Raw genomic sequence first — 12,954 nt, forward strand, 5'->3', positions numbered from 1 at the left:
CGCAAAAACGTGAATAAAGCCTATTTTAAGCGTTTCTGTGGTGTTTGAGCTTTAAAATGCTCTTATCTGCGATTGTTTTAAGGCATTGGTAAAACGCAGTATTAAATTTCTTTACGTCAGATCGTTTTTCTTGAACGCATATTGCAAAATCATCGGTGAAAAAAATTTTGTCAGCTGAAAATTTTGAAAAATATTTAATTATAAAGTAGCAATCGATGTAGTAGATGATGGTTTCGTTTTACGTAAAACATGACGTTCAACGTGGGAATGTGACACATAACGTGAAATTGTACATGAAACGTCACGTTACTTGAAATAACATTCGAAGAAATTTGAAATTAGAGAAAATGTAAAATTAGACATTTGACGTGGAATGTGAAAAATGATATTCAACGTGGAAATTTGACATGGAACGTGACTTTTTAGATGAAACATGACCTGGAATGTGAAATTTTACGTGAAACATGGTATTTGTCGTGGAATTGACATTTTTAAGTAAAACTTGTTGTGGAATGTGACGTGGAACGTGATATTTTACGTGAAATGTAACGTTCGACGTGAAAATGTGATGTAATTTATCCCTCGTCCTCTATCGATTCCAACCTATTCTATTCGTCAAGCCATTCAGACCTGACCTTGAGAACAAAAAAATGATCAGAATTGACCCTTTTCTTATGTGATTTAACACGTGGAATGAAACAGAATCAATATGGTATAGTTACAGAACTTACCAGGCCTCAATCGTCCTTGTTCTAGGGTCTTTTATCTATTCTGATGATAATTAGTCTCTTGTATAGTTTGAAATATAGTTTCATCGCTAAAAAACGACAAAACACCAGGTCCCGACAACATACAAAGCGAGATCATAAAACTCCTATGCGAAACGGATGACCACTTCCTCGATTTTCTGACAGGCCTTTTTAACACCTTTTACGACAAAGGGGAGATTCCGGAGGAATGGCTTCGATCGACCTTTGTAGCCATACCTAAAACACCAAGTGCAAAACACTGTGATCAACACCGCTTAATAAGCTTGATAAATCACATTACCAAAGTTTTCACCAAAATCATACACAATAGAATATATAACAAATGCGAAGCAAATATATCGGAGTCACAGTTCGGATTCCGAAGCGCATTGGGCACAAGAGAGGCGATCTTCAGTCTGTAAGTTTTAATTCAAAGATGCAGAGACATGCACAAGGACGTCCACTTGTGCTTCATCGACTTCTCCAAGGCGTTTGACAAGGTCAAACATGATAAACTCATGGAAATGCTCAGGAAGATGCATATTGATGGCAAGGATCTGCGCATAATAACCAGTCTCTATTGGAACCAAAGTGCTGAGATAAAGATGGGCAACTTACACAGTGGGAAGATAGATATTAAAAAGGGTGTACGACAGGGATGCGTCCTCTCGCCGCTCCTGTTCAATATATACTCTGAACAAATCTTCAGAGAAGCACTGGGAGAAGTTTCGGAGGGTATCAAAGTAAACGGAGAGGTAATCAATAATATTAGATATGCTGACGACATAGTTATTATCGCAAATGACTGCAACGAGCTTCAAAGAGTCATGCAAAGCATACACACAGCAAGTCAAGAATATGGTTTAGAACTCAATACAACCAAAACTAAATGCATGCTCATCAGCAGAACACAACAACCTCCGATGCAATTGACATTAAACAACCGAAAAATAGAACAAGTGGAGACATACACATACCTTGGAACCACAGTCAACACAAAATGGGACCAGTCAACAGAAATAAGATCACGAATTGAAAAAGCGCGAAACGCGTTCAACAATATGAAAAAGTGGTTCACAAGCAAAATCTCAATGGAACTAAAATTAAGACTGATCAAGTGTTAAGTCTTCCCGGTCTTGTTCTATGGAGCAGAGGCATGGACCACAACGGAAGCCACCCTGAAGAAACTAGAATCCTTTGAGCTGTGGATATATCGCCGTATTCTTCGGATATCCTGGACAGACCACATCACTAACGTGGAAGTAATGCAGAGAATAGGCAAAAGCAAAGAAATAATCTTAACCATAAAGAAACGGAAGCTTGAGTACTTCGGACATGTCATGAGGCATACTAAGTACCGGCTGCTACAGTTAATAGTCCAAGGAAGAATCGACAGTAGGAGGGGACCGGGAAGAAGACGACACTCATGGATGCATAACCTGCGACAATGGTTCGGACTAACATCGACCGAACTGTTCAGAGGTGCTGTAAACAAAGTCAAAATAGCCTTGTTAATAGCCAACGTCCGAAACGGATAGGGCAAAGGAAGAAGAAGAAGAAGATAGTTTGGAAAAGTTCTTCTTCTTAAAGTGCCTATCCGTTCCGGACGTTGGCGATCATCACGGCTATCTTCACTTTGCTTATTGCAGCGCGGAACAGTTCAGTGGTAGTCGTGTTATACCACTTTCGCAAATTTTGAAGCCAGGAAATGCGTCTTCTTCCCGGTCCTCTCTTACCATTTACTTTCCCTTGGAGAATCAGCTGGAGAAGGCCGTAACGTTCTTGATTTCTCATTACATGACCTAGATATTCCAACTTTTTAGTTTTGACGGTCATGAGAATTTCACATTCTTTCCCCATTCTACGCAGGACCTCCACATTAGTAACTCTGTCAACCCAGGATATACGTAAGATGCGCCTATAACACCACATTTCGAAAGCTTCGAGCCGATTCATAGATGCAACAGTCAGTGTCCATGCTTCCATTCCGTAGAGCAGAACTGTGAATATGTAGCAGTTCAATAGACGGCATTTTGTTTTTAATGATATGTCTCGACTGTTGAAAATAGTTCTCATTCTAACGAATGCTGCTTTTGCTTTTATTATTCGCTGTTTAATTTCTGTTGAGTGGTCCCATTGGCTATTTAAATTGGTGCCTAGATATGTATATTGCTCGACTCTTTCGATATTCTGTTGGTTGATTGTAAGTTGAGCGTTTAGTATTGGTTTTTTACTAATTGTCATAAATTTGGTTTTCTTTATGTTAAGAGCTAGTCCGTATCTGTTGCTGACTTCTGTTATGCGATTTGTTAATATCTGTAAGTCATTCAGATTATCGGCAAAAACTATAGTGTCATCTGCATATCTAATGTTATTCAACCATTCACCGTTTATTAGTATTCCTTTCGCACAACCGTCTAAAGCTTCCTTAAATACCCATTCAGAATAAATATTGAACAACAATGGAGACAAAATACAGCCCTGTCGTACTCCACGTTCTATTGCAATTTTATCAGTTAACTGGTCTTCTATTTTGATTTTGGCCGTTTGATTGTAGTAAATGTTTCTGATAATTCTAAGATCTTTGTTGTCAATTCCAATTTCTTGCATTAGAGTCATTAATTTGTCATGTTTTACTCTGTCAAATGCCTTCTGGTAATCTATAAAGCATACGTATATATCACAATTCACATCCCTGCATCTCTGAAATAGCACCTGTACAGCAAAAAGGGCCTCCCGTGTTCCCAGAGCATCACGAAATCCGAATTGTGTTCTTGTTAGTTGTTCCTCACATTTTGTATATATTCTTTTGTGGATGACCTTTAGAAATGTTTTAAGTAAATGGCTCATAAGGCTTATAATTCTATAGTCTTCGCACTTTCTCGCATTGGGTTTTTTTGGAAGATTTATAAAAGTTGACACTAACCACTCTTGGGGAACCACGCCCGTATCATATATACTGTTAAATATATTTGTCAACCATTTTATGCCATCATAGTCCATAAGTTTTAGGAATTCTGAGTGAAAATTATCAGGGCCTACTGCTTTACCATCTTTGGTGCTTTTGATGGCATATTTTACTTCTTCGACTGTAAATGGTGGTCCAGATTCGCAATTGGTGTTTGTTGTAATTCCAGTGTTACTTCGTATATCTTCAAAAGTTTTTTCCACGTATTTGATCCAAATATCTCTTTTATGCTCTATTTCCAGTACTATGTTTCCCTGATTATCTGTCAGGAATCCAGTGTTCTTGTGTTTATATAAGCCTGCCGCTTCTTTAATCTTTTTATGGAGGTTAAATGAATCATGTTTTTGTTGTAATGACTCTATCTCTGTACACTTCGAGCTAAACAAATTTTCTTTTGCTATTTTAATAGCCCTTTTTATTTCGATATTTATGTTGTTGTAGTAATTCTTATTATCTTTAACGTTTCTTCTGTCTTCCATCATACATAGAATCTCCTCCGTCATCCATTCCTTTTTATTTGTTCTTTCAGGTTTTAAGTATTTCTCTGTTATTTCTTGACTTACTTTGTGCAAATTTTCTAGTTCTACATCTGTGTTATCTGTTTCTGTACGGGCCCATGGTTTTTCTGTACGAGCCCACGTTTTTTCTTTTAGGCGTTTTTGTACCTTTTCCTTTACTGTTTTATTTTTCAGTTGGTTAATATCGTACTTCATAATTTTTGGTCTTTGAACTTTCTTTAAACTAAGTTTCATTTTGGCGATAAGTGGATTGTGGTCCGAATTTATGTCGGATCCCGGGTACGCTTTAACAGATGTTATAGAGTTTCTAAATCGTTTGTTAATAAGAATATAGTCTATTTGATTTCGTACTGTGTGATCTGGAGTATCCTGGGGAGATTTCCACGTATATAGTCGTCTTGGAGGAAGATCATAAAAGGTGTTTGTCACTACGAGCTGTTCTTCAGTTGCAAATTCAATCAAACGGTCTCCGCGTTCATTACGTTCCCCTAGACCAAAGGATCCCACTAAATTTCCACTTTGTCCTTTGCCAACTTTGGCATTAAAGTCTCCCATTATTAGTATTATTTCGTTTTTCCGAATCCTTTTGACAATATTAGTAAGGTCATTGTAAAATTCTTCTATGATTTCTTCTGGGGCGTCCGCTGTAGGAGCGTATACTTGAATAATGTTTGTTTTTATGGGAGTTGTGTTTAGCTGAACTAAGAGCATCCTTTCTGATACAGGTACAAAGTGACTGACACAATTGGCGATTTTATTATTCATAATTAGGCCCACTCCATTTATATGTTCGTTCTTAAGATTTCCTGAGTAAAATATTTTGTGATCTTTGATAACTCGGTATCCCGTATCTGTCCAGCGCATTTCGCTTATTCCCATAATATTAATCGAGAGTCTTTCCATTTCTTGAATGGCATTATAGATTTTTCCCGCCTCGTACATTGTTCTAACGTTCCATGTACCTATCTTTATGGCTGTTCGCAATACTCTTAGAGATCCATCATCTAGAATGTAGTTTGATTCGTGAGGATTTCTCTTGATAACGACCTGGAAGGCCTCACGGTTTGAGCTAGATTTACCTTCCCTGCCGGATCTTGAATTCCGATTTTCATGATCAGTAGTCGGAATCTTAAAGTTTTTTATCACCATGATAATTGTACTAGAGATACTTACAAGAAGTCTTTAATGCAGTGGTTTCTCCTTGCCTTCTGCATCCTTATGCCGTTCACTAAAAGTCTTAGTTCCTCCGCCTTCGAAGCCGATTTCTCAAACTCCAGGACAAAAGAGTGCCCTAAGATCGCAGTATCACAGCCGCTTAACTCATGATGTGAGTGTCGCCTGTGAGTATCTGGAATTAAGCCTACAGGATTTTTACTTCCCCCAGCCTTAATCCAGTAATGACATTACTGCTGCCTAATGTCATATACACACAGGATTACTCATTGGATACTCATTGGAAAAGTTACACAGGATAAAGGCTTTCTGTAGAAACTAGGATTCTCTGGATCCTTCCCTGGTTTTGGCAAGGCAACTTTATAGATTCACCAGGCATGGGCGCCCATATATCAAAATCCAGGGGGAGGGGCAAGTCAACTCAAATTTTTATTTTGATCCATACAACTTAATAAAAACTAAAATAGCCGATTGCAAAAATGCAAAAATATAAACATGATTTACAAACAGTAAAGAAATACCAGAAAAGTAAAAGTAATCTTAAACAAAAAATTATTAACAACATATTTTATGGTATGACTTTATACATACAAATATACTTACATACATACTGATTTTTTAAATAATATTACTAATGATAGGGGGGGCAACTGCCCCCTCTTGCCCCCCCCCCCCTATGGGCGCCCATGTCACCAGGATTTTTGGTGTTTTGAAGATTTTAAAGCACGTATTATATGGTTATAGAACATAAATAGGCTTTTAAAAGGTATAGGTATTTTCAAATGAAGAATCTTTGTATCACATAAGAGACTCTGATATTAATCGCTTAAATAAACAAACGCGGACATGATTTCAGGTTTCTTGGCGTTCTAATGGGCATTGCGATAAGAACGGGATCACCTTTGAGCTTAAACCTAGCCGAACCAGTTTGGAAACAATTAGCGGGAATAGAGTTGACGCCCGCTGACTTGACTGAAATAGATAGAGACTATGTACCAGGATTGTTATGTATTAGGGATATGGCTCCGGAGGAGCCTCTGTTTCAAAACTTGGAGATGCCGTTTTCGACTCCGTCTTCGTGTGGAACTGATGTACATTTGAGTACTAGGTAAGTGATATTTTCGTTAAACTACAGGTTAAAAAATATAAAACTGGAAAGGTTTCTAACTTCAAGCGTGATAAAGGTTTTTTAAGCGTCTTCTTCCACAAAAATCCATATTCTTTCAAGTTGACTGTTTTGCTACAATTACTTATCTTTTAATAATACTACTAGTAGACCTTTTCAATAAATGTATGTGTGGAGACCAGGAAATTCCTAAAGATTGGAATAAATCTTATATAAGCTCCAGATATAAGAGAGGGAATAAAAGAGCCTGTTCCAATTATAGAGGTATTAGTGTGACGAGCTCTGTGGGCCGGTTGTACGGCAGAATATTAAAGAAGAGGGTTGAAAGACAGATACAAGATATTGAAGAACAAAGCGGCTTTCGTACCGGGAGATCCTGCCTTGATAATATATTTATTCTACGACAAATAATTGAAAAGCGTGTCGAAAGAAGTAGAGAGACCCATTTGGTATTTATAGACCTTGAGAAAGCATATGATAGTGTCCCGTTAAAGAAAATGTTTGAGGTCCTCGAAAGGTCCGGATTGGATTCGACGTATATCCGAGCGATATATAAATTGTACGAAAATGCAGTTAGTTGTGTAAAAACCAGAACCTCAAATGAATTTAAAGTCACTAAAGGCCTAAAGCAAGGATGCTGTTTGTCACCGACACTCTTTACAATATACGTCCAAGAAGCATTGAGGAATTGGAGAAATAAATGTAGATTTATGGGCATCGCAGTGGGACAAGAAACTCTGTATACATTGTTGTTTGTAGATGATCAGGTGGTGGTTGCAACCGATGAGGAAGATATAAATTATATGAATCGAAAATTATTTGAGGAATATGCCAAATGGGGGCTTACTGTAAACATAAGCAAAACAGAATATTTAAAAATTGGAGGAAATACCACAGATCTGAGGCTTGAAAACGCAGTCATAAAAGGCTGCAACCAGTATAAATATCTAGGAAGCATCATATCAGCAGATGGCAGAGTTAAGATAGATGTACAAAACCGAATAACCCAAGGGAAAAAATGCATCCGAATACTGAATTCATTACTGTGGTCTAATAAAATAAAGATGCATACCAAACTTCGCGTATACAGAGCAATTGTAGAACCAATTACCACATATGGTGCCGAATGTTGGACGATGACAAAGAATGAACGAGATAAAGTAGACGTTGTGGAAATGGATTATCTTAGAAGGTCATGTCGAGTATCGAGAATGGAAAGAATCAGGAATGAGGAAATACGAAAACGTACAGGAATTAGAGATACTCTTTCAGATAGAATACAAGGAAGGCAATTACAATGGTATGGTCACGTGATGAGAATGGAGGAGGAGCGGTGGCCAAAGAAAGCCTTAATGTATGTTCCGCCAGAAAGAAGGAAAAGGGGAAGACCACCAAATTCCTGGAGAAGAGAAATTACAAAAACAATGCAATCTAGAGGCTTAGAAGAGGGAGATTGGAGAGATAGGAAAAGATGGAGGCTGAAATGCGGGAAGCGGCAATCGCCGTAGGACCCCCGTTATATGATGATGATGAATAATACTTATTGGAGCTCTCCAGCATCTTCCATTCTCAAAAATCTGTTTAATTTAAGAGTAAAACATTTGCTGATCAACCGAATAATTTTACACTCTGGTTTGATCACACCACCATTTTATATTTTGTAAGGAAAATTAAACATTCACTATTTATTTATTGATTTATTTATTTGTACAATTGTTTTTTAATTATATAAAAGAGACCGATTCTAATACTTAAGTGTACAGCTAGAGGGTTCCAGTAAAACATTGAATCTTTTCGTCTCTTGGTGACTTCATCGATTCTAATTTTGAGAAGCCGTTAGAGGTCCGGATTGCCCTTCAATATTGTTTCCATCTTGAAAATAATGCCTTATAACGATATATAATAAATCTATAGTAAGGCTTGCTTTAACGATTAAACCTTTTTCACAGCGTCGATAACTTTTTCTTTGCCTTTTATAATTGTATTGATTTTTAATTCCGCTAACTCTTTTTTAAAAGCTTATTCTCAACAATCATTGATGTAAAAATGTTTATTTTAAAACTGACTTTTCATCAAGAATAACGTTACTTCGTTTGTTTTTTCACAGATACAAGAGGATAACATTCGAAAATCGACTGGAGTACGTCAGGCTTGCCTTAAATTTCAGGTAAGTTTGTATTCTATTCCAAACAAGATTAGTTCTAATTGTACTTTTTTAAGATTGCACGAATTTGACGAACAAGTAAAAGCTGTGAGGGACGGTATGTCGCGGGTAGTTCCGGTTCCATTGCTGTCACTTTTTAGTGGATACGAACTGGAAACCATGGTCTGCGGATCACCTGATATACCGTTAACACTTCTTAAGTCAGTAGCTACATATAAAGGTGAGTTGTATGTAAATATTTTGTTTGTAAATAACAATATGCAAAAATAGCGATTATTTGGTTTTTTATAACGACAAAAAGTCGTTTATTGGAAGACGTTACGTTATCATCGATGGGTGATAAAATATGGGAATACTACGAATAAATATACACTATAATCTATATATTTAAGGTTCCAGTGTATGGTGAACTTTTTTTAATCAAAAATCTTCGTAATATAATTTTATTTTGTAGATGATAATATATAAAAAATAATAATACATTTTGTATAAAACATTTTTTAATGTAAGTTAAATCCAATACACAACGTTTTGATGCCATTGTGTTCTACTTATGGCGCATATTATTAGTTGAATGTTAACCACTAATGACAGCAAGTTTATTTGTATAATAGTTATAGATCACTATTTATTTTGAATATTTTAGAGTATCAGAATCTTACGCTGAGTTTGTTCTTTTCTCATCATTGCACCCCAAACATAGAAAAATCTGCTTTCACACCATCCTTCTATCTTTTCCTACTTATCCTCCATCATCTGGTCTCTCAAAAAATACTTTGTTTAATACTGTATTGTCCTCTGATCTTACCACATGACCTGTCCATTTTATCCGGTTAGCTTTTATATTTCTGATTATGTTTTCACCACCATACAGTCACCAATCAGCATTGCGGTGTCTTCTCCAATCTCTTGAGATTTCGTCTCTTTGAGGGCCAAATATCATTTTGAGAACCTTTTTTCAAATACCAACGGCTTGTAACTACATATTATTTTTGATTGGTCACCACAAAGGGTATAGACAAGAAAATAACGCACAGTTCCATCGATTTCTCACTCTGAACAAATTCCGGTTACAGTATTTCAATATTTTGACTCATCTGATAATAATGACAACAATGACTGAGATTCAACAAGTGAAAACATCATTTGGTAAAATATTGTAAGCTCCTCAGAAGTTCAATCAAACTGAATGAACTGAATTCCACAACACTTAAAAATCAATTTGGCTCTCCAAATCCCGGCTTGTTTTCTGAAAAAATGCTTATGTGTACTTACAAAACCAATTTTGTTTATTTTTAACAGATCGCTTGTACTGGTAGCTTTCCCAGTCTCTGAAAGAAAAGCTTTTTAAAGCCGATTTTTAAATCAGGTGCAAGGAACTATATATCAAACTATCGAACTGTCTGTAATCAGTCAAAGCTGCCCAAGTTGCTTGATTGTTTGGTTAGTAAAAATACAAATGTCTCTAAAACTCCATTTTTAATCTGAACAATTTGGCTTTATGAAAGGGAGGTCGAACAGATGCCAATCTATGAATTTCGGAATTTATTAGTAGGGTTAGGTTGACTATATTGACTTTTCCAAAGCATTTGATTGGCGCAATCATGGGGTCTTCTTACAAAAACTAAAATCTTTGGGTAATGTGGATTCCCTTTTTCAATGGATTTCGGAATTTATTAGTGCAGACAGTTAACTTGGGGAATGATACCTCATGTCTCTGGTCTCTTTTGCTTGTCTCTGGTCGATTTAGTACAAAAAATCAAAAATTGTTTATGTTTGTTGACGATGTAAAACTGTTTAGAAAAATTCAATCCTGAATTGATGCTGTTCTATTACAGGAAGATCTTAAATCGTTTTATGATTGGTGAAGTTTAAACAAAATGTCGCTTAAGATAACAAATTTCATAAAATGACATTTTGAAGGCCAAGAAACCAATTACATTATTTGTTTACTGTATAAATAACTTGCCATTGGCCTCTAAAAATGAAGTATCAGACTTGGGAATCTGGTTAGACACCAACCTGTCATTCTGAAGCCACATCAATCAAGTAACGAACAGGTCGATGAAAGTACTGTGATTTATCCAACGCACCTCTGTAGATGTGCATCTTTGTTCACATGTAGAAGACTCTATTGTGGTTAGGTCCATTCTAGAGTACTGATCAGTTGTATGCAACTCATCTTGTATGCAAGTTGTATGCAACCCATCATGCAACTGTTTATTGAACAGATCGAAAGGGTCCAAAATAAATTTTTGAGGATAGCAGCTTTTTAGAGTGGATACCAGAGAGAGGAATATGACTATCAGTGGGTAAGAGACAGTATTGATTTACCAACACTTGAGTCAAGGAGGACATTGTTAATGTTTCCTGCACAAAGTCATTGATGCTATTATAGATTATCCTCAATTGTTATCACTCATTAGCCTTACACAGTAGAAACAACAGACAATCGGAAATCTTTTCAGTGTCATTTCACCACACTAATTATGGTATCAATCTACCAACTACACGATTGGTGCGGAGTGCTAATAAACTGCCAATTCAAATACATATTTTTGACTCCAAAATTAGTTTATACAAAAAACAACTGAAAAAACAACAAAAAGGTATCTTATAAGTGATTTTTTTACTTGTCAATACTAGTCTACCCTTGATAGCTGTATTAAAATTTGTTATAGTTCATTATTCTGAGATGTTTGACATTTACGATACAATTTTATTGTTTTTTTGTATTACTAGATCTCTAACTCTATATTGGATCGGTTTAGTGTTAAGGGTTGGCAATACCTGTGCATGACAAGTATGCCAACAAGTAGTTCATATGTAACCAGGTATTATTGTTATAATAAAAACGTTTCTATTTGTTAACTTTTTCTTTGTACTATTCCATTTAAGAAGATTCTTTCCCACCACGCATCTCTTACTAATTACAGGAAAAAAATCTATTTGACTGCTTTGCGAAAATGTCATCTTTCAAAGACATAAATGCTTTTTACCTTTCTCTTAAAAAAATAAGCAGTTTTTCGAAATAATAAAAAGCTAGAGTTTTTATAAAATAACACATTTTCTGTTCCTCGGTGTAATGGCTTACATGTGCATAGAACCAGCCGACAGACTATATGAAATGACATTAATGTCATTCTCATTAATCTTGTAATCGAAGGTCACTGGCTCGATTCTGTCCTGCCTGATGCATTTTTTGTTGGTTTGTTTAAAAAATATAATTTTTTTTTTATTTTAGGAATCGACAGCAGCGCTCCGCTGATCCAGTGGTTCTGGGAAGTGATGGAAGAATTCACGAACCAGGAACGATCTCTATTTTTACGCTTCGTTTGGGGTAGAACGCGTCTTCCTAGAACAATCGCAGATTTCAGAGGCAGAGATTTCGTGATACAAATCCTCGACAAGTATACGCCTCCCGACAACTTCCTACCCGAAAGTTACACATGCTTCTTTTTGCTTAAAATGCCTAGATATTCATGCAAGGTAACGTTTAATTCAGTACTATATGACAAATTCTAATGTCTAACTATGTTTCTGTTGTTCTGTTTTAGCCTATTTTGCATCAAAAATTAAAGTACGCTATCCACTTCTGTAAGTCAATCGACAAGGACGAGTACGCACGCGTTGCGATGACAGGCGACTTGGCTGTGAGTTCAAGTTCGGATGCGGAAAGTGACCCAGAGATGGACAGCAGTCACTGAATTGTATTTACCGTCCAATTTTATTAATAATAAATGTATTTTATGTTTATCTGCTTGCGTTTCGAGACAAATCAATGTTGTTTTTGGTTTTATATGAGTTTCGACGTTGTAAACGTCACTAATTAGCACCTGCGCCACTTGTCATACGTCATCGGTCACTGCGCGAACGAAGCTTTTCAGTTATTAATCGTTTATGTTCGCAGCACCGTCTTTATTTGTTTTAAAATAAAGTATTATTTCCTAAAAATACATATTATTTATAAATTTGACCTCTATTGTATTATATATAAATTATTTTTACTGTTATTGAATCTCTATAGATTATGTTGACATTCCCCTCGAATTTAATCATTGTCAATTGATATTTTTTACTCACTAAATCAATAAAGCGATTGCATATTTTGCTACATTCACGAATTTGCTGTAGATCCCACATTTTGGATCACTGCACATACTATAGGTATCTGCATTACTTTTTCTGTTATAAATATAAATGTATTTCATTTTATATATGTAATTATTGTACTAGTCATCATCTAATAAATTGAT

At 36.0% G+C, this 12,954-nt stretch overlaps 1 protein-coding gene across 1 annotated transcript in view; it reads left to right on the forward strand.

The window, feature by feature from the left end:
• HERC2 (E3 ubiquitin-protein ligase HERC2) overlaps positions 1 to 12,954 on the forward strand; it is a 77,298-nt gene extending 64,344 nt beyond the window's left edge. Inside the window, exons 48-52 of the mRNA XM_072530828.1 lie at positions 6,265 to 6,516; positions 8,642 to 8,701; positions 8,755 to 8,918; positions 11,943 to 12,187; positions 12,256 to 12,954. Of these exons, the coding sequence (XP_072386929.1) occupies positions 6,265 to 6,516; positions 8,642 to 8,701; positions 8,755 to 8,918; positions 11,943 to 12,187; positions 12,256 to 12,405 (871 nt within the window). The 3' untranslated portion in view covers positions 12,406 to 12,954. The remainder of the gene's footprint in view (positions 1 to 6,264; positions 6,517 to 8,641; positions 8,702 to 8,754; positions 8,919 to 11,942; positions 12,188 to 12,255) is intronic.

The sequence above is a fragment of the Diabrotica undecimpunctata genome, chromosome 4, assembly GCF_040954645.1.
Source record: "Diabrotica undecimpunctata isolate CICGRU chromosome 4, icDiaUnde3, whole genome shotgun sequence".
NCBI lineage: Eukaryota > Metazoa > Arthropoda > Insecta > Coleoptera > Chrysomelidae > Diabrotica > Diabrotica undecimpunctata.